This window comes from Nothoprocta perdicaria, unplaced genomic scaffold, assembly GCF_003342845.1.
Source record: "Nothoprocta perdicaria isolate Ctin4 unplaced genomic scaffold, notPer1 scaffold_58, whole genome shotgun sequence".
Taxonomy (NCBI): domain Eukaryota; kingdom Metazoa; phylum Chordata; class Aves; order Tinamiformes; family Tinamidae; genus Nothoprocta; species Nothoprocta perdicaria.
This window is the reverse complement of record NW_020455843.1, coordinates 2,492,942-2,515,154: the sequence shown is the minus strand read 5'-3', so window position 1 is coordinate 2,515,154 and position 22,213 is coordinate 2,492,942. Positions and strand designations below refer to the sequence as shown.

General features: G+C 42.0%; 1 protein-coding gene across 1 annotated transcript in view; it reads right to left on the bottom strand.

Moving 5' to 3' along the window:
- ATRN (attractin) overlaps window positions 1-22,213 on the bottom strand; it is a 140,293-nt gene that overhangs the window by 14,630 nt on the left and 103,450 nt on the right. Inside the window, exons 26-28 of the mRNA XM_026048853.1 lie at window positions 21,793-21,854; window positions 12,345-12,423; window positions 2,369-2,476 (exon numbers count right to left, since the gene is read on the bottom strand). Of these exons, the coding sequence (XP_025904638.1) occupies window positions 2,369-2,476; window positions 12,345-12,423; window positions 21,793-21,854 (249 nt within the window). The remainder of the gene's footprint in view (window positions 1-2,368; window positions 2,477-12,344; window positions 12,424-21,792; window positions 21,855-22,213) is intronic.

The following is a 22,213-nucleotide window of genomic DNA, read 5'->3' as shown; positions in this document are numbered from 1 at the left end:
TTCAGAGGACTGTAAACACTTTTTGACTGAATTAGATTGCACCATTTCTGCAACAAAAAAATGAACTGCTTCGCTGACATCTCAGTCGAGAGGGTAATTAGCAGTTGGCAGCAATTTCTGGATCTGAAAAGAAAGGACATCTGTCCACCGTCTCTCTCATTATACTTAAAAATGGCTCCTCCGTCAGTCCTTGACTAGCTTCAGGTCAGGCAAGTGAGATGGGGACAACGATGGCAGGCGCAGGGAAGCAAGAAAATTCAGCTGAAAGCCTTAGAAGATGAAATCCTTTCTGCACCTCTATCTATGGAAACACTTCAAAAGTGAGAGTTCAATTCCTCTAATCAAAGAAGAAACTAAGAAGCAAACAAAAAGCAGGGAGATAGAGAGGAGAAAGTACACAACARAGCTCGAAAGAAAAAAAGGGGATGCAAGATGAACAAGAAGAAAAACAAGACCCCAGTCAGGAACTAAGAGATTCAAAGTCAAAATCTTCACTCCGATTTTGTAGACCAAATTTTCAGAGATCATAAAGTTCGGGGCAGCTTTGTTTGGGTCTGATCATACGGGAGAGGGGCTCTCTGTTAGCTTATTTCTAGAAAACTAATTAAGAAATGAAGGGAGGGAGAAGGGGAAGTCAGGTCAGCTGGTTTCATACARCTTTCAACTCATTGACACTTAGTTTTTCCATTTAAGTGGCAGGTACCGAGACAAACTTTTTCTCTCCCTCCTTCCCACCACATTAATGTCAATTTAGGTCAGACTCTGAAGTCTGCAAAAAGTTACAGAAGAATTTTAATAATTCATACCAGCTGGGACTTTTTAAACCGTGTTTCAAGTTCTACAAGGATTTTCTCTTCATACTGGCTGTAATCTTATTCCTTCAACATTACCTTTTTTTTGTTGTTTTAAGAGCAGTCCTACAGAAAAGTCAGCAACCTGTCTTTTTTTTCCCCCCTGCTCTTAAGACYAACCAAACCAGGAGGAACGTGGTAATTAAGTGTGTGGTTCATRGTTCAATAGGTCAAAAGATGAAAGCAAGCAACATCTTTATAAATATCCTGATGACATCCCAATGATGATGTGATCCCATGTGATGATCCCATCACCCTGCTCCACCAGTATTTATATTGAGTATGTTGCTGCTGTATAACCCTTAAAATGCTTTAACTGTTGAACCAACAGCTTTAAAGCCTCTAGGCAACACGTAATTCACCCAAAAGACATCGGTCCAAAATGGCAACTTCCCAAAGATGCCTCCATCCTGATGGTAACATCCATAAGCATAYATGCTGAGGCAAGGAAGCTCATGCTCATTTGCTGGACCACAGCCCAGCTTTACAAGCACACACCTCAAATGAGGTCTTGGTGAATCATTAGCAGCTAATGATTCTCAATATCTATTATGGCCAAAAGAAAATACAGAAATTATATTAAAAAAAAAAAAAAAAGAGGAAAAAGGAGTGCACTGGGTTCAAATGGAAATCAAGGGCTGCCATCACCCAAAACGTCCTAGGGAGGCCCCTGGGGCACATCAGCTCATTGGTCCCATCACTCCAGTAACCCAAATTAACGTTTGCCTTCGCAAATTTTGCTTTCTTTCCATGCACTGGGGTTCATATGTGCAAAAAGGGGACAGAATATCCTGACTTCAGAGAGAGCTGTARCGATGATTAATCTGTGGAGCACTCCTACAGGGGCAACCACAGGGATCAACCATCTTAGGACAAAAGGGTCTCAGGTTCTTAACTTTTCTTTTAGCATACAAGTCTRCTAGTGAAAGCATCACAATAAACCCCATCTTTTGATTTGCTCTTCTCTTTTTAAACATCGTTTTCCTAAGCCTACTACGTGCTGTGTCCAAGGACACATCAGGTTGGTGTAAGGCAACGATTTCTCCATGCTATTTGTGCATCGCAAGACACAGCAGAACATATTCATGTAGAGAACTATGTTCATACTGTCACAGCACTCACACAAAGACATACAATTATATCTCTGCTTTGAGAGAGCGCAGAAAACTGGTTTTCTATATGCAGCCCCTCTAGCTATTTGTCACCAAATGCGATGTAAAACTGCTGTGTAAAACTGCATTCTTCTCTATTACAAAGCATAAAAACTAACAAGGCAAGTGGAAAAAAAGAGTCTTACTCTACAAACAATATAACTTTTATCCCAGCCCCAAAGATGTAAAGGCATGGCAGAAGGGATAAAATTAAGTGGAAACATGATTTGACGGCTCTCCTGGGCCCAGACTTTCTTACAGGCACATGACAARGAGTGGACTTTGCGTTGCTGCGTTAAGCACCATTTAAAAACCAGCATCGGTGACTAAGTGGGACGAGGACTGTCCGAAAGCGCCGGCTCTCACCTTGACGCTTCCTCCAATGAGATCAGGCGGTTCCTCATCTGTTTCTAAGGCAACGTTGATGGAGGCAAAGGGGCGACTTGCCATCTGTTGCATCTCACGCAGCAGTTGCTAATTTAATAAACAGAAAAATATTATCACCACGTTGCTACAGCACGAGGAGGAGAAAATATACATTAGAAAGGTTTTAGCCAGTATAAAGGTATAGAAATGAATAAGGAAAAATAATCTCCTGGGGTTTTAACAGGTTAAAAGGTACAAAAAGATCATTGTAGACAACCCCATCATAACAGCGTAACAAGTTGGGACTTATTAGCCCAATTCAGCTATCAAATAAACACATCTGCTTACGTTTCCATGAAGCAGTAGCTCCTCAAGTTGGGAYAACCTAGTTGCTGGTCACAGAAGGTCATCTAGTGAACACCCTGAATACRCAGGGTCACCTAGAGCACGTGGCACAGGACTGTGTCCAAGAGGGTTTTAAAGATCTCCAGAGAAGGAGACTCCACAGCCTCTCTGGGCAGCCTGTTCCAGGGCTCTGTCACCCTCTCTGTTAGGAAATTTTTCCTTAAGTTCTTGGGGAACTTTTGGTGCTTCAGTTTGTGGCCGTTTCCTCTAGTCCTGTCGCTGGCCACCACTGAAAAGAGGCCACCCCCTCCTCCTCACTGCCTCCCTTGAGGTATTTATACAYGCTGATCAGGTCCCCCCTCAGCCTCCTCTTCTCCAGGCTGAACAGACCCAGCTCTCTCAGCCTTTGCTCATAGGGCAGATGTTCCAGGCCCCTGATCATCCTSGTAGCCCTGCGCTGGACTCTCTCCAGCAGCTCCACATCCCTCTTGTCCTGSGGAGCCCAGAACTGGACACCATCTCCAGATCATCTCTCTGTGCGACATGAGACAACTTGACAAGCTTTCCAATACGAGAAACCTCCCTTCCTAGCTGGCCATGCTCGAAAGAGCATTTCCCATTTAGCGGAGGCCATGCTCCTCCTGCGTGTCCAGGGCTTATTCCTACTGCTAAACGTGGGCCTCACAACCTGCTGCTGGATGCAGAAGCCCTAACCCTAATTCTCAGAAGCAACGGGTGGGATACAGCTCTCTGACCTTATTTAATAAGGGAAGAGACATTGTACATCTGGTTTAAAAAAATCAAAAAAATCAAAACAAACAAAAAATCCCAGAGCACTTGCTGCTTCCCTCAAGTGCCGTGTATTGATTAGACCCTTCAGTTCCCATGCTGCAGAACACATAGCATTACCCACTTACCATTACTACTTAACCGGGGCACTGCTAGTTATGCTGTTTYCTTCTCTAAGCTAGAATTAGATACTGCCAAATGCCCTAGGTACTTACTCCCCCTGTCCTTTTAAGATAGGGCTTACAATTACCAAATTACCCAATTTGACTATTTGTAGCAGCAAAAAGGTGCTAAAAACCACAAAATGCCCTGCGCCTCCAGCGTGAAGAATCTAGGGAACATTCACAGTACAYAAGAAGGAAGAAGACACTATCCAGAGTGCTCCTGCTTTGAGCAAAACTAAGTATATCATCATTTTCTGCAATTCATGAGCCTTTTGAATTCTTCTCTCTGTCAGGTCACCTTTTGCTCTTTTTTTTTTCTTTTCTTTTTTTTTGTGCAGAAAATGGAGACACTTTCTCTCTAACCCTGAAGTTCAGGCGAGGTGGCAGGGATGCACGACAGCATCGACCTAACCCAGCCTGGGTTCATCTACAGCTTGTAGGAGTCTCAGGATGAGAATACATAAAATTCTACTGGCTTCAGTAAAGATCGAGTTTTGCTTAATCTCTGAAAGATTGGAGGAAAAAAAAAAAAAAGAGTATTTCACAGCAGATTGTAGATACTGTCACAGAGCAAAAAAAAAAGAAAAAAAAAAAGCTCTAACCCAGTAAATTCATACAAACGGAGCTGTAGTAAGCATTTGCAAGCAAACTTGTGTGGACCTCACACTTGGGCAAAAGAACTCAAGGAGCTTTAGCATATTTAAAGCACTCCAGCAGATTGCAAACTAAAGCAAGCGTGAAACAGATTGCCGGGTTGTTGTTCCCGCAATTGTCCCCTTCAGCTATCATAAAGCGCTTTGTTTAATGGCTATAAAATCAAAGAACAAGCTGTCCTGATGAAGATGTCCACAAGACTTGCAAACTAGGAGCTATTAGCTCGTCGGAGCAAGTTTAGTTTACGAAAGCAAACGTGCAATTCGGCAACGTGACACCTTCTTGAGTCAAGGGGAGCTTCAAGAAATAAAATTCTGAGCAGTGTCGGGTGCTACGATACCAGTGCCAGGCAAAGCAATGCTGAGCAAGACGTTATTGTCAAAAAAGACTCCAAAAACAAACTTGAAAAAGCTTTGATTTCTAAATCACACACTTAATAGGAAATCCTAGAATAGTGTTAATCTGTTTAAAAGGGATCTTAAAGGCCTGATGTCTGACAGTCTTACAATAAAATACCTAAAGGGCGTGTGCTGAAACGCACCCTGGGCATTTAGCGTTGCGGTAAGCACAGTCTTAAAATGAGAACTGGCACAACTTTCATTTGCATGCATTTTTTTTTCCTGCTTCTGCTGCCACTATCGGGAGAAAAGCTCCTTTCAAGAATTACAAGTCAGAGCAATCAAAGGCGGAGAAGTGCGGAAACAAAGCCCGGAGGTTCTGCTGCAACCAGACGCTGACGGTACCTGACAATAAATAATGCAGACAGTACATGGCGGAGAGGCGAGAAAAAGGGAAAGCAAAGAGGAGGGAAGATGACAGAGGTTGCTCATCTCATAGCGCCCAGGGACTGCAGGTGCAGATCCGGGAGCAAACACTGCAGAAAAGCAGCGTTTCTCTCAATTCACATGCGTGGAGCGACGGGTAAGCCCGGAGGAATCCTGCGCTGCTGCTGCCAGAGCAGCGAGTGCGGGAATTTAGCGAAACGGGTCACTTTTCTTGCCCCGGCTCTCATGCAAAAGAAAAACAGCCATTCGGGTTACTGGGTTAATTGATTAATATTAGCCACGGCGTGTTTTCTGACACGAAGACCTTGACCGTTTTGTTCACAGTAATAAAGCAGTCACTGTTTTGTGTGCAACTCCCCAGCTACCATCAATCTAAAGCAGTGTCCCTCCAGAGCCTGTTCTATGAGCACRGGAATCCGGCACCTTTTGGGATTGGGATAGGGTGTCTTCAGTCACGGAAGGATGCCCATTTATTTTATTTATCAGCTTTCCTTTTAATGTAGAGTGACAGAGAAGCAAATAGGATCTCACGAGGCAGGAAGCAAGCTATTCCCAGTGGACAGGACACATTAATGCCATGGTATGAAACACYACCCAGATACCACCAGGAAAGCCTCAGACCATTTGCCCAGGTCAAGGGAGGTGAATTTCCTCCTGAATTGACTTTCTGTRGCTGTATTTGGTGCAGTGGGCCAAAACCCAAAGAGCTTCCCGATGTGGAGATGAGCCTCAACACAAGGAAAAAAGAACAGCTCCAAGATCTTGGAGAGAGGGAAAATGGAAAGATAATAGAACACACATCTGTTTGTCTCCTTATTTAATATGTATAAAATAAAAGGTTTGAGGAGRGAACAGACTACACAGCGCTTTCTGCATGCAGCTCTTCCATGCCCAGCTGCTGGACGTGCCCACCTCCAGCAGGGATTCGGGCACCTGGTGGCCTCCCTCGCCAGCCAAGGCCAAACTGAGGGTGACACTAAAACAACAATGCCGTCTCCTTCTTCCAGACCAATTCTTCTCASGCTGGCAGCTCTGTAGGGCACTCAAGTGAGTCATTCCCTGCACACATCCCCTCGAAGACGCAACGCGCTACATCAAGCACACAATCTCCTCCGGTGCCAAAAGGTCTCCCTGCCTACGCTGAGGATGCATCAACAAGGGCTAATAAAATTCCGGCAGGGAGGTTTATTAACTCTGCACTCGAGGTGGTCCCACTGCGGTCAAGGGGACAGACAGCAGAGCCTTCCTTCCAAAACCACGGTCAACATYCCCACGGCTGCAATTGCACCAGGGCACTTCCATGCACTCCAATTGTACCGGGGCACAATTCCATGGAGCTGGCATTAACCCATGGTCTGGCAGCACCTGTTTATTAATAAGAAATAAAATCTAACCTGATGGAAAAACCCTCCATTTTATATTTTAGTTACATGGCTACCTTGGGGGAAGGAGGAGAAATCAAGGGAGCTGCCTACAGAAWAAAAAGAGGTACCCCAGACCCCTCTCAAACATCTAAGATGTAAATACTCCACAAGGATGAGCCACCCTGTTCCAGAAATAAGTGAATTAAAGCGTTTAGCCACAATTATATTAACTCTCATGTAAGTCAACAAACAAACAATTTTCTCTGACACTTCCATCATCACTGTAAATTAAGTTTTTAAGCCCCTAGAGCAGTGCACATATTAATGGCAGCTAATTAGTTTTGCAACCGACTTTGCAGGCTATGCTGGAAAAAAAAAGAAAAAAAAACAAAAAAAAGAAACACCAAAAAAAAAAAAAAAGACTCACAGAGGAGGAGGGAATTAATGTTCAAATGCTTCTCAACAGGCATTTCCACACTTCAAAACTACAACAAACCAGAAAGCAAAGCTGCTGGGAACTCGCCTCATGCTGAAATGACAGAACATATTTAATCCAGGGCTGATTAAGATAAGTAAGTTACTTATCATAATCATGCCCAGTGGGAGGGCAGAGAGAGCTGACCTTTAATAAGAATCCTAGATACCGTTTGTGAAAAGAAAGAAAAATAAAAAAATAGGGGAAAAAGTCTACAGTCCATGTCCAATGTCCATACAGACTGGAAAATCTATCAGTAGGAGCTAGTTGCACAATAGCAGAAATCACCTTTGATTGACTAGAGCTCTTTTGGTGTAATTACACAACGCTCGTTCTCGCTGATTTTTCCAAAGAGCTAAATTAGACACCTGCACCCTTGATTCCTGCTGACGCAGAGAAAGACCCAGGAGTCTGAAATTGCAGCAACTCTAATGCACACAGTTAAGAGTGACCTCTCTTAGTGCCGGTCTATCCCAGCACTGCCCCAAATATTGGACCTCGGCTCTCCRTGGGATATAATAGACATAGCTCCAGCTTCTTTCTTAATATTCTACAGCGGCTCTACCCTTCCAACTTGGGTGGAAACACCTTGGAAAGAGCAGGGGGTTCAGTTTGGTGCCCACATCACATTGGGGATTGTCACCCTGATCTGTGGGACGCAGCCGTAGCGCAGCCAGGAACAGCAGCTGGAGCATCCGCACGTTCAAGCASAAGGGAGCTCAATTAGGCATGGAATGACCGGAGCGTGTTCAAGCAAAAACGGCCCATCGCTTCCCCTAAGCTGGAATCTCCTGTCAGCTTTAATTTTTCGGCTGTTTTCTCTCTTTGGGGCATCTCTCATTTCTGCTGTGATTTCCTTGAGGTGGGGACCAAAGTCAAAGGGATCATTGCRGAGAGCACTCAAGTGCCTGGACTTTGGAAAAAGCCTACAGGCCACTACAAGTTGGTTCCATTCATGGGTTTTAAAACTAGGGAGAGCAGAAAAAGCCACGGTTATTGGATCTGACCTCTTGTACAATGCAAGCCACAGGAGCTCGCCACATGATTTCTACAAAGATATTACTTGAATCAATGTTAAGAAAGATCCTTCCAAAAGGATACATTCAAATTCCAATTTGAGATCCATCTTTTTAAAACAAGTCATTGCCAATGTTAAACTTGTCATTTAAAAAAATAGAAAAAAACCACAAGCATTTCCTTAAGTCTTTTACCCTCAGTCCCAGATCCTGGGGGCTATGTCTTTGGCAGATTATTTACAATATTTCTATACTGCCAAGAATCTTCTCTGATTTTTTATCCACAGTCAGTCACATTAAATCTCAGTGTGTTCTCTTCAGGATAAATTGAGTAATTTGTGATTACTTTAACCTGTCCCTTAACTCTTGGATCACAAATTGATCTTGCATTTTCCTGAACCATCTGCAACATCCAGAACAGTGCAGAGCTCAGGGTGGACACACCTTCCTATCGTCATCCCAGTACATTACACACAACACTTAATGCTATGCTCTTGGATATGACTTCATTTACATATCCAGGATCTGGGAATTAACATGCAGCACTTAGCTGTGCAGTTGAGTGTGCTGATCTCCTTCTCTAGACCTCCGTAGACATCATCCACTTGTGACGATTCTCGCTCTTCCAGCTGATGCATTATCTACAAACTACACCAAGGGTAAGCTAATTTTTTTTCCCCTTCAACTGACCAGTTCTGAACTCTGTTGCAAAACAGCCCAGAAACACAAAATACTGCCTGCTGGGAGCTTGAGGAACACAGTAGAGAAGTTCTGCACTAGCTTCTCTGGTTTCTCACATCCCCCTGGCTGAGCAACTGTGTCTGACCACTACCAGACACGGGCTAATGAAGGGGACAGATTTGCAGCCTGACCTTTCACGTTCTAACACAGGGCCAACATCAGATCCTTCCAAAATACTGCCAGAGATCTTCATGCTGCAAGGAAGATTCTGATTTACACTTACAGTTTTAAGACATTCCAATTCTGAATCCTTTTATTTAACAGGATACCCTAAATCAGAGTCTTAAAGACAAGACACGAGATGAACGAAATACTAACAGGTGAGAGCTGGAAGGGGAAGCAAATTGAGGCAGAGCAATAAATAACACACAGTAAAAATTCCCTTGGAAATCCTTTGCCCTAGCAATGAATGCAGAGAGCTGCTTGCCTAAACGGCATTTGGTGTTCATGGACAGATGGGGACTGCGAAGCCAAACTGCAAAGAGCTGTTAAAGCCAAGAGACCCAGTGTAGACACAAGTGCTGCTACATTCTGAGTAAATTGTGAAGAACGATGATGTTTAGTCAAGGAGGTGGTGGATAATCCCTGTAGTAAATCAATACACAAACCCCCATCCTGCATAAATTTTGGCAGAACAGGCAGAGAAGAGGAGGTCCAGTCCTGGGCTGCACTAGATGATCTCCAAAGGTCCCTTCCAATCTTGATGACTCTGCGAGTCTGGAAGGTCTAGACAAGAATGGAGGCAAGATGTAGACAATTTTATTGATGTTAAAGGTTGGGTTCAGTTCTAGAGACCTAAATTTCGACACCAATTCATGCTGGTGCTCCCAGCACAGCAAACGGGGCATGGAGGGCAACTCGGCTCCCCCTCACACGTGTGGCCAGCCAAATTGCTCTCCACACTCACAGGAGCTATTTCTTGGCAGAAGCCAAGGRGTAGGAAGCCAGCTGAGGGCGAATAGACTCAAATTTGGATGCTAAAATGGAATAAGAGGACAAAAAATTCAAAACAGCAGATGGGTATACTAAATTTATAATGCCAGTCTCGTATTTTGTGTGTTATTCTCTATTTACCACCTTGATGCGTCTTAACATGTCATTTTCCGGAGACAAGATGGAAAGATTTCCCATTCCTATTTCCTAATGTCACTCACTTTGTCCTAAGCCTCTTATAAAAGCTGCCTTTTTATCTCCATTTTCCTCTTTAAGATGTCTACAGATATTTAAACATGGTGCTCACTGGAGAGAGAATAAATACACAATTTACTCTCCCATCTCCTCCCTGCCCTATATGACATAAATTGCTCCCAGATTTACTTCAGGTCGAGTCTCGCACTCTGCAAGGCCCGCACTTTTGCTCAGTGCTCATTTTTACTGGAACTATGCATTCTGCACACCCAAAAGACACCTTTTGGCCAGAAAACTGAGGATCAACAGCACCGACATACATGGGCAGCTGGTCAAATGGAATTAGCTCTAGCAAGAAAGAAAACGTGACGAAAATCTTTTAATTGTCACATGTCTTATGAGATCTAGAGGTAGATTCTCAATTTGCAGATCAATGATTTCTCACGAAGGAGTAGTACAAATTAATTTCAGTTCAACCAAACGGTTCTGCTATGTTTTCCCTACCCCATTCCACAACCCAACAGGTTAAGCCCAGCTGTACCATTTCTCCCAACATGTTTTCCAAACCCAAATGGGTTGAATACCTCTGATTACTCGATCTGTGACCCAAGGCCCTTGCAAAGGAAATGGAGAAAAAAGAAAAGAACAACCATCTCCAAAATATGGAAGAAAGGAAAAATGTAAGAGTCACATGCTCCAAAACCATCTTTAGAACAGCAGAAGGTCAATTCATGAGGACACTTTAAAACCTGCAGTGTAAGAAATGGCTATTAATCATTATTTTAGCTACTAAAGCTTGAAGGAAGTCTGACTTAAAAACCTGACTTAAAAAACAAACTAACAAAACCCCACCACTTTGAAAGCTATAAAAACGTGTTAAATATTACCAAAAAGTCAAAGAATTTGGGGGTTGTCTTTTGCCTCTGGAGACGATCTCTGTTAATGCAAAATATGTAATAAATGGCATGGCAAAGATTTAAAAGTTTCCTCATCTTTTATAACCATTTCTAACAGAAGAAGAATGGAGTAGCACAGACCTATGAACTACGAGACAGATTTATAGTGTTTTACACTGAAATAAAGTCCTAGTAAATTTTCATACARTAAGACAGCCTACATAATGAGGAATAAAATTCCTCGTTCCATTAATATATTCCCWGGGCGTTTTCCAAATATGAGTGGCACATAATACACCGTACACACAATTTGCAGATGATCTGCTACAAATGAGTGTTCTGCTTTCACACGAACATTTTGATACTACTTAAAGAGTTTAGGGGAAAAAAACCTAACTTCATTACAAAGGCTTTGCTTGATGCAATGAAGGTGTAAGGCAAATATTGATGAAAGACAGTAATCTCCCAGGAGGAGAATGTTAYGATGAACTGTCTCTCAATTAGCTGCACCTGTGAATTGGGTTTAAAAGATTAACACACGCYAACACCAACTGACCCTGTAATTCCAATTAATTTCCTCAAAGATGCATCAGACTGAGAGTAACTTCATTCAGAGAGATKTTTCATTTAAGCTGCTGCTCAAGTGTTTTCCACTGAGATGCCGACTCCACCTACATTTTTTATATGTTTTTAGATAACTTTTTATCCTGGGAGCCAGGGAAGTGCCACCACTCCCCCAACAGGGAAGTATGCTGATTCTATCTTAATTCATTGCCAAAAAAAAGTGGGTGATAAGGGGAAGTTAAAAAAAAAAAAAAATTCTATTCTATAAAAAAATGTAATTCTAGTMCAAATCTATTTAGCTTCAGAGAATATGGAAAACCTCAGACACTTACATACTTTGAATACTTTGGGCTATCTATTGGGAATGGGCATAACTCAGCCTGCAAGCCCTTAGCAGATGATACTCGGTCTCAGATGAGGGGCACCCACCTGCACAGACATTTTTATATGCTATAATTTATCAAATAAAGAGAAAAAAAACAAGTGTAGGAGCTGGTATGGTTCGTGGCTAGGTGAAAAGGGCAAAGCTTTGTCACTGCAGTAGCCTTTTTGAGATGTAAACCTATAGTTTTCCAAATCCTGGTTGGCTTCACTTGCCTTTTTCTTATGCTACCGTGCATCTCTCAAACAACTACTGTAAGCTTTTCATTTAAATTAGGGATAGTTTCTTTTCAAAAGATTAAAGCAGTAGCTAATGTAGTTCAGAGCCTCAGCTTAGAAATTTCATCTTTCCAAASAGATCAAAAGAATCGCCTGATCTACACTGGTTTCCTATTTAAATGATCCAGAATCAGAGCCCTGGCAGCACAGGACAYTCACCCCTATTTTTCCTGCTTCATGGAAACTGCAGCATCAGGATACTAAAGCAGCATCATTTGTCACCAAAACGGTAATCAAAAGTACATTATTATAAATCCCTAAACAGAAGCATTTGTAGATTAGTGGAGCTTATCCTTAACCGAAGGTTAATACGATGCATATGTGAATAAATACATAAAAGAGAAGAACTATAAAAAAGTCATTTAAAAGATAGCATTCAGTTTTGTCATTTCAACCTCTCTCCGTCGTGATGCCCAGCAACTTTGCTTAATCTTCCACACCACGGCTGCCACCAGGAGCAAAGACAGGAAACAACTGTAAAGGAGAAAAAGAAAAAAAAAAAAAGAAAGAAAAATCTTTTACTGCCCTTGTCCATAACGTATCAGCGGCTGAAAACTCTAGCAAATGAAGAGTTAGACTGCAAGTTCATATGATACTTAGAGGTACTTTGATGGACAATGATACAGGCGAGCAAAATGTTTTGCACAGTTCAGTGCTTGTGACACCGGGCGAGGAAAAATGCACATCTATTTTTGGAGAAAACTGCCGTTCCCAAGTTACCTCTTTGACCTCCTCATACTACGCTAGGAAATTTCACTAGGAAATCAGAATACTAAGGCAGAAACGTGTAATCAAATTGGAGAAAAAAAAAAAGAAAAAAAGAAAGAAGAGCCCCAAAACACAGGGTCACAGGACTGACCCTCTCTGGCTGTATTTAACGCAAGAGAGCGTGAGGTGCCACTGGAGGGGTGTCTGGGACCTTCTTGAATTGTGGAGTTGCTCGTATTGAACTCCAAAGTGGGGATTTGCCAAGTGTTGAGAATTTATTAGAGGTTATAACAAAGCTAACAGTACAGCAATGCTAGACATATAACAGTATTTAGAATATATATCCATATCAGAGCTCTGTAGTTACGGATGCATGATACAACGACCGCTCTGGTTCCTGATGGAGCGCCTCTCCAGTCTTATTTTCCCCAGCCTCTCCTTAGGGTCCTGCTGAGCGTCAGCCCCCAGCCCCATGCACGAACAGCCTTTGCTCCTCACATCCTTTTTTTCCAAAACCACAGGTTTKGGGTTTTGCACAGCAGTCCTGCAGAAAGCCTCTCCTCTGGAGCACCATGYTGATGGATGATGTAGAAGCCAACATCTACAAACCTCCTTCCTCATGCTCTAGCGTATACTTAGAGAGTACTTAAAGGGAGGKTAAGAAATAAGTCACCTCTTCTTGCCAAAGTGCTCTAAGTCAACCGCTGTGCTCTGTACCTTTGAATTGAGGTTTCTTTTAAACAGAGAGCCAGTGCGCCTCCTTCCCTCCTTCCAAGGTCTCTTTCATTCCCACCAGCACAGATGGCACAAAGCTTGACCTGTGGCATCCCATTCCTCGTTTTAAAGGGCAAAAAAACGCATTTAATCCCTCTCCTCAGTTGCTACTGGACGGCATAGGAGGGCTCCTAACAAAGCCATGCTGGAAAGCAGCTATGTCAGGTGAACAACAGCACCCACTCAATACTCCCTGCCCTCTAAAACAAGCTCAGTCCTCCCTCGAGACACAGTTCCTCTTGGACCACTAAACCTCCTCGTGTTCTCAAACTACTCCATGGTTTTCCCCCACGACAACACCTGAACCYCCCCATCCAAACATCTGCAAACTCTGATAGAGGCTGCTTCTGGGGTGGAAGGTCCACCGAGGAGGACCTAAAGACCACAACTTCYGATGCCCACAGGTGTCTCATCCCCCTTTTTCATAAAGGTCATGCTATTTATGAAATGTATATCTATCTATATGAGATGTTCCGATGCCAAGAGTGTTTAGCAGTGCAGACACAGACTGCTCACGAGGGTCCCAAAACAGCCCTACGGGCAATTAATTTACTAGTGCAGACACAGACGAAGAGGCTGACACCACTTCTTGGACATCTTCTCTCGCAAGGCAATTGCTCCTGATTATATGTCATTACCCACAGCCTCTACATCATCAAAACTGCATGGGATCAGCCACTGAACACTTCAGCAGCAGTCTGTGATTATATTTTTTCTGACATGGATGTGTACAAAAATATTCCTTACTGTCCTACTCCAGGTACAAATAAAAGGTGACACTTGTGACTTCAGCATTAAAATGTCCGCACAGCTTTTGAAGACACCTATGATGCCTATTTCTTCGCAAATTTAAGCAGGATCACAAAGAAATTTGTTCTGCCTTTTTCATTTTATGAGACGTGTGCTCCAAGTCTCTTCTCTCATCTTCTACCTAAATATTAAAAGCTGGTATTAGTTCACTGCAAAAGCACGGGCATCTTTCTATGACTATAAACAGTTCAGTCAAAGGCCATATATTCCTTTTTGAGGAGATTACCACTGAGTTTTGTAGTAAAAACAATCTCCTTCCTGCTGTGCCATGAGTTCTGCATATACAACAAATCTTGCATTAGCATTTGGCTAAAATAGTGAAAATGCATTAGAGAAAATTCAGGATTTCACCATTTGCCCCATCCTTTCTGATGCAACCTACTGCTGAATCGAGTGAAGAGCATGAGTAGAGCATCCCTGTCACCTGCAAAGAGTATTTTGCTTTGACTAGATGGATCTTCACTTGCACCACACTCCCATGAACACAAATGAATGATGGGACAGCAAAATTTTCATCTTGGGACCCCCTGCTTGTTTCCTAGCACAAATGCCACCTCAAAGAAACTTTGAGTCTARGGCACAACATTGGCTTTATCTAGGAGACCTAAATATGACAGTGCTGCCTGAAGAGAAGCGAAAAACAAAAATAATCAAAGCCAAACCAGCACAGCTAAGACCACAAGCTCATTCTTTGTCTTTTGTCACTCTTTGGTTTTTCTGTGAGATCTTAATCTCACTGTACAAATGAAGGATGGAGACACAAAATTAACTCTTCAAGGCTGTGGGGAGAAGTGTCCCGGACTCAACATTTAATTTGACCACGAAAGCAAGAATATTTGAAGTATCTTCAGGAGTCCCCAAGATGGGCTACCAAACCAATGCAAACGCTTGCTAACTGCTGGACAATTACACTCCCAATGTCATTTGCGTGGGAATTTTCATCTCAGGATAAAACATAGGGAACAGCTACTATTGTGGCTTATTAATTTTGTCCCTTCATTCTTGGAAACAAGATGGAAGAGGGAAAGAGCCACATGTTTCCCCAGCCTAGCTGCGCTATGTCTATGGACAACTGCTGTTCATGGGCCATGGTAAGTTTGGGGCCATGGGCAGCAGGGAAATGTACAGTGAAGGAGATCTTCACCTTGCTGCAGGTTACCATTACAAAACATGTAGTTTTTACCCAATTCCCTTTTGGAAATACATGTTAGACAAGTCTCTGTGAAACCACAGTCCRTCATTGCTTCTTGTCTCACTTCTGGCACCACAGCCAAGACTTGCTGGAGGAATCAGAGAGAGGAATTAGCAATTAAGGGCCAATAAGTAACCCTTCTAAAACACTCAATGCCTTCTGCTTTGGAGGAACGGCATCATAAAACATCATGCTGTCACAAGGAGGCAGCAAACACTCATGAAAGCTATAGAGTCACTAAGGAAACACATCTCCCCTCTTACACTACCACTCCTTGGCAGCACTTCGGGAGCGATCAAACGCAGGGTTGGCTGAACGTGCTGCCATGCATCACCCGCCGGGAGAGCCCCAGGGCTCCCAAGATCCATCTCTTGGGTTTACTCAACCTAAATGATCCAGAAACAACTTTTAAGACCTCTCCTTGTGTCAGCTACTTTAAAGCAGCTTTAATCCATCCCTCCTTACAGAAAGCAGTCGTATAAACACAGCAGCACTGGAAGGAAAGGGCTCCTCGTAGTGACAGACATGTCAAAAAATGCTTTGAAGCAGGAGCCCACTGGTTGCAATATCCTAGATGGATGTGCACTGTTCCCCAATGCCTCTCAGATGCCTCCTTCTGCCTGCCAGGAATACACAACCATGCCAAAATGGCTTGAAAAATAACCCTCACTGCAGGATCTGTTTTGTCTTCTTCTATTTCTTTCTGCTTCAAAYTGTGTGTCTACTAAGAGTCTCCTTTGTCCTTGAAGCCATCAAGGACCCATCACTTAAGCCCTATCTCTACTCTCGCACCCACCTCAACGCTTTAGTTGCTTTTTCCCCTCAAGAAAAAGGTGAAAGGGAAGAAAACGTTCTTCTATTCTTAAGCATCCTGGCATAGCCCCACTTCTGGTAACCGCACCTGAACCATCACCATCACCTATGTGACTTCCATCTTCCCAAGCCCAGGCACTCTAAGTGTCATCTACAATTTACATCAGGTTGGGTTTTTGGGGTTTTTTTTGGCTCTTTAATGATTTATGAATTCTTAACTATTTGTTACATCACGTATGCCTAAAAATCATGGGCACCGTGGTTAAATAATCTCTCCTCAGTTGGCCTCAGCAAATGCAGAAGTCATTTATTAATACATACAGCCCACAACACTCTCTATATTCCAGGAATGGAGTCCCTGGACATCTGAACATGAAATTCCCTCTGCCTTTATACTGAGTTCTAAGGTCTCTTTTGCAGAAGAAAGGAAATTCTTTCCACTTCAGGTATCCATAAATTCTTACGGCAAGTAGAGCTGCATTTTTAAATGGATGGAAAACTTCATCAGCACTTTGGTACGATGCATCCTAATGGTGGGAGAAGAAAATCCATCTGGCATATTAGGGCCCAATTATTAAGCTCTTCTACAATGTTTATCAACATTAGAGTTGCCAGTAAAAAATGACAGTTTTAAGTGCCAAAATATACAGCGGCTTCAATGCTAATATGCCTTAACATAAATGTCATTTAATAATTTCAGGGAGCACTACAGTGATTACTAGAAATTCATACCAAATTATTTTGATGAATTGGAAGCTATTTAAGTATCCAAAAGCAACTTTTAATATGCTGGGGAGTTACAGGTCACATTTTTAACCTCTCAATGCACTTAACCTCCAAATAGTTGGAACAAATACATAATGCTGAAGCAGCTGCCCATGTAACGATGCCAGGCAAAACCAGACTGGCTGGATGCCTCTTTTATTGCTGTGGGTCCTGGGTTTGCATTGCAGGCACTTGCCAAACTGCTACTTGCAGCCAACAGCAAAGAGACAGACCTGATCTGCAGATTAATGGTCTTTTTTTTTTTTTTCTTGCTGAAGATGGTAGCAAGATTTAACTAGTTATAACCCACCTCATTTGGGGCAGGTCATGTTTTTCCGTCATCTACCCATTGATATCTTGCAACTCTAGGAGCTCAAGAAAACACCCCAGAAAAAACATGGGATATATAAAACTGGCATGGAAAACAATGTCTCCCTGGCCTCCGTGTTGAAGACTTTTCACTTCTGCTCCACGAGAACAAGGTACCCCAGCCTAGTGGTACGAGTTTCCCTAGGACACTTAGGCCTGGAGGTGTCAAAGCCCTGTGGTAGCCAAACAGACTCCTGTCACTCTCAAGTTTTCCTCCTCTCCACAAGCCTCTGGACTAGATTGGTCTTCTCCACTCATCTCATGGGACATATCCTAGGGACACAGTGGAACCTGGAGAGCTTTTTGGTTGTCCTGAAAGTGGACACCGATGTCTGGCAACCAAATGTGCTCTCTGGAGCCCATCAACTCCACTCACACAAACAACAGCTTAAGACACAACATGCCAATATCAACTTGAACTAAGATGTCCAGACTGTAAACTAAATCCCACTTCATTAACAGATTTAAAACCCCCAAGTGCTTTTATCACACCTTGACACAGGAGAATGCAGAGGCTGAAAGCATAAAGGGGTGCTGATAATGATGAAACTAATTAATGAAGAAGAAACCAGATGGCCCTATATGCATTGATCAGCGTGTGATCATTATAGAGGACTAACTCAAGAGGAACGAGGAGAGCATGGAAAAAAAAAAGCCATGAAAGTTGAACTACTAATTTTCTTCATGTTGTTACAAATCATGCTCAGATATTTCCAAGTTCTTTCTTTTACTCAGGAGAAAAACAAAACAAAGCAAAAACAAGAAGCAATTCAGACTGGATTTTAAAGGCACATATTTAGTAATAGCATTTCTGCTCTAGAGAAAAATTATTGAGTAAAAAAAAAAAAACTGAACATCTACGACATAACTCCAGATGTGATTTATTGAAACAAGCCATTCCCTCAAACTGAAAGCACTGGGCAAATGTTTATGGCTAGAAAAAGTGACATACAGCATGTTAAACCATCTGCTTGACTTGTACAATGACAAACGCAGCTCCCTCTAAAGTCTTCCTAAGGAATAAGCCCAATTACTCACAACAAAATAAAATACACAATTGTGCATTCAGACCTTAGTATAGGCCATAGAAATTCATATAATACCGTGATGAAAAGAGGGGAGAGAAAGAGAAAATAATAATAATAAAAAATCTTCCCTTGCAGTTTCTCTCATTTGTGAAAAGGACTCATTTCTTTGGCAAGCTGTATGGCCACGATGAGACTAGAGGCAGCATTGAGCATCTCTAGAAGGAGGTTTCAAGGACAGGTATGAAAGGAGAGAGATACAGCAGTGAAGGAATGGGATGTGCTGAATAAACGTAGCAGAAACACAGTAGAAAACATGCAAGGTCTTTAGAAAAATAAAGAAATTCAGTACAAGATCTTACAGAAGGGGAAGATATTCTGCCAAATCTCAGAGTGTTTTGATGACCCCCCTGTCCCTCACACTATCACAGCCACAAGTATCAAGGTGGACACATCYAGGTGGCTTGGCCAACGTCACTTGTGTCTCACAAGGAGAACAAGGGACGGCTGCCATCAGGTCCATGCCASCTCTCATGCCTTCCCCTCCACTAGAGGCAGCAAATGTGATTTATGGGTCTTCTACACCCTGGAGAACCCAACAGCTTCTTTGACAGGGCCCTTTGGCATCAGTTTTGCTCCCTTCACCCTTCTGACCTTTCAGGCAAGTTGGGGGACTTTGTTCCATTTTTGTAATTTGTAATATTTCTATCACAAATCCCTACAAAGAACAGGGCAGCAAAACAGAGAAGCCCAGAAGACATATAGATATATACTTTTCAAGGAAGAGAAAGGATTAGTAGTTACTAATACCAGCTTAGAAGCCACAAATATTTTTCACAGCATCTTCTGTATGTGAAACAGTTAGTACCCCAGTGACAAATACACATTATAGACACATGTGATGGCACAAAGAGATTTTTGGAAGATAGGGAAGCACACTAATAGCAGTGTTTACCAGAGACTGTCAAAATAGCTCAAACTTTATCTGCTGAAAGAAAACAGCAAGATCTGGAAAATACAGAGCTCTGTTATGAAGAGCAGAGAGGAGGAAATGGAAAAAACCAGTTTGCTTGAGATTCGTGTCGCTTTACAAAGGTTAACAATGGTTAAAATATCATTTCTCATGCYGCTCCTATTATAATACAATATTAATGATGCTGTAACTTTGTCATTTTATCCAACCTTTACTTACTGACATTTTCTTAGCTTAAAATAACAAATTAACGTGCGGCACAATAAAGCCATGGTAATGCACAGCCATGCACCTCACTTCATGCAGCTCCTCTAAATGTGGGGCATTTAGACCGTGCTTGCCCCACCTCTTAAGTTAAACAGAAATTGAACCCAGCAGTCACATTGTGTCCGGTTTCCCACTGTCTCATGAAGCAGCACTGGAATTCTGCAGTGTAACTTGCATCCCAGTGCGCTTTGGAGGGGCTCATTTTACCTAAATCATCACAACGTCAGCACAGGAAGCAAAAAGTGAACTTAAACCTCCTGTTTTCCTACATGGTTTCCCCATAGATGGAAAAACATTCCTGCTGCCAGCACAGAAGAGAGCTATGAGAAATGCTGCTCGCACAATGGCATGTCATACTAAACGTTCCTTTTTGGAAATAAAAGTAAGTCGATTTTTGTGCCTATTGCACCCAAAGAATTGATAGGCATCTCTGTTTTCCAGGACAGAGGTGGTCTATATTTCAAATGTGGTCTTTTTAATGGTCTTTAAGGCTTTGCAGGAAAGCCTTTTCACTGCCCCCTKCTCAGCATGCAAATTTTCAGCTACCTCTTATCTCATTAATGTCACAGGGAGCTATCAGATATTAATTTATTCCTACTCAAACCTTGAAGGCAAGGCTGAAATTATAAACTGTACCTTAAAGCATTAAAAATAGATGGGTTACAACAGTTGCCCCCCATAAACAGCTGCTCTAATATACCAGTCATTGAGTATGTCAGAGCAACTATAAAATAAAATACTGCGAGCAGACCTTTGCAGATCCAGAAACTAAGATGACTATTTTCCGATGTATATACTCACTGCTGCATGCAATAAACTTATCTTTTCCTTTAAACATTGGTTCTGCCCTAATAACATCACGGGAGGAATTGCTGGTGTTGAAGAGTTTCATATTCTCAAATACAGATGATATAGGCCTGGAAAGGACTGATTAATCAGGTGTCAGGTGGAGCTCAGCTCAGCCAAAACAGGGATTAAAARGCAGACAAAGAACCAATGACTTCCCAATTATATTTGGGAATGAAGATATTCAGGAGAAGACCTTGACTGCACTTGATTCAACAAAACTACCCGTTAAGGCTGATCCAGGAGTAAATATTTATTCTCTGTGAATGCAAGAAAGGTGGTAAGTCAAGCCTGGTGCTTACCTGGAGCTGTCTTAAAGCACATGTTATGCTACAAAAACACACACTAAAATAATTTTGGTATAAAATCACTGTTCTGAAAGAYCCAACTGCAGCCCATTTATTTAATTATATTTAGCATGGAACTTCAACCAAGATGTTATATCTAGTGCCTGTTTTAAAATGGGTGTAATATTGCCTACTTTAAAACAGCTTGTAAGATTTGGAGTAAACATACACGCATAATCATCCTGTGGGAGTTCTCCTTATGGAGCAAATACCGTTTTATATTTGTGGAGTATTAACAGCTCCTAAAATAGAGACTGACACATCAGATTATGAAACCTTAAGGAGATGGCCCGCTGGGCTCTGGGGGACTTCGTCTCCCTGTTAGGAATAAACTTTGGGGGAGAATGAAAGAAGAAACAACAAGATATGTTAATGAATATTAAAACTGCTCCTGTTGGGGCTGCTTCTACAGAATCATCAATTTACATCACCAYGAGCAATGACCCTTACCATGGACAGGAGAAAGGTATTTGGCTTCAGCTGTGTTGAAATGAACACTTGTATTTAATTTTATGTATATTCAGCAGTTCATTTTAAATCACTGGTGCTACTGATAGAGTCTTGAATTAGTCCATGGCTAATTTTGTGCAAAATCACTTCCATTTATGCCCGAATATCTGCAGTTTCTCCAGCCATGTTTAACTGGTTTGACATGGTAATTCAACAGATCGCTTCTAGAGCGTTTTGGAAATAACTTCTCMGCTTCAAAAGGCCTTTCCCCTCTTCCTCTAAACTCCTCTTCCCTGCACGAAGAGGACAAGATGCATCTGCAAAGATGTGCAGACAGCTTCCTTAATAGAATTCCTAATGAAATATTTCATAGTAGGGATTTGCATTTGCTAGGCTGTCGTGTAAACAAGACTTTTTTTTTAAATGAAATAACAAATGACTGCATTGAAAAACAAAGATCTTTCCTAAAGAAACAAACATTTAGCTGTCTTAAATGAAAAGTACCTGAAAAATGTCACAAAGAACTGTACCAGGTCCATAAAGTTGCTGTGTTGGGAGAATGCAATCTGCAAGAGAAAAACAAATGCTTTCTATTATGCACCGTAAAACAAGTTTACATTTAAAAATGCATCATTGCTGGGATCAAAAGATTACAATGAAATATGTCTTTACTTAAGTTAATTAACATTTTTGAGCACTTAAAGCAAGTAAATTCCAACTTCACATTRTTTTTGCAACCATACAGTCAAAAAAAAAGCCTAAAACAAGTAACATCCCTCTCTTCCAGCACTGTTCCAAGAATAGTCTGCAAAGAAAAACATCCACAAGCATATGTTAATCACCTTGGAGAAAATATATATATATATATATATTGTTCAAAAAGAATCTGAACATACAACTTTCCAAGAGTTTAAGTGGAACATTT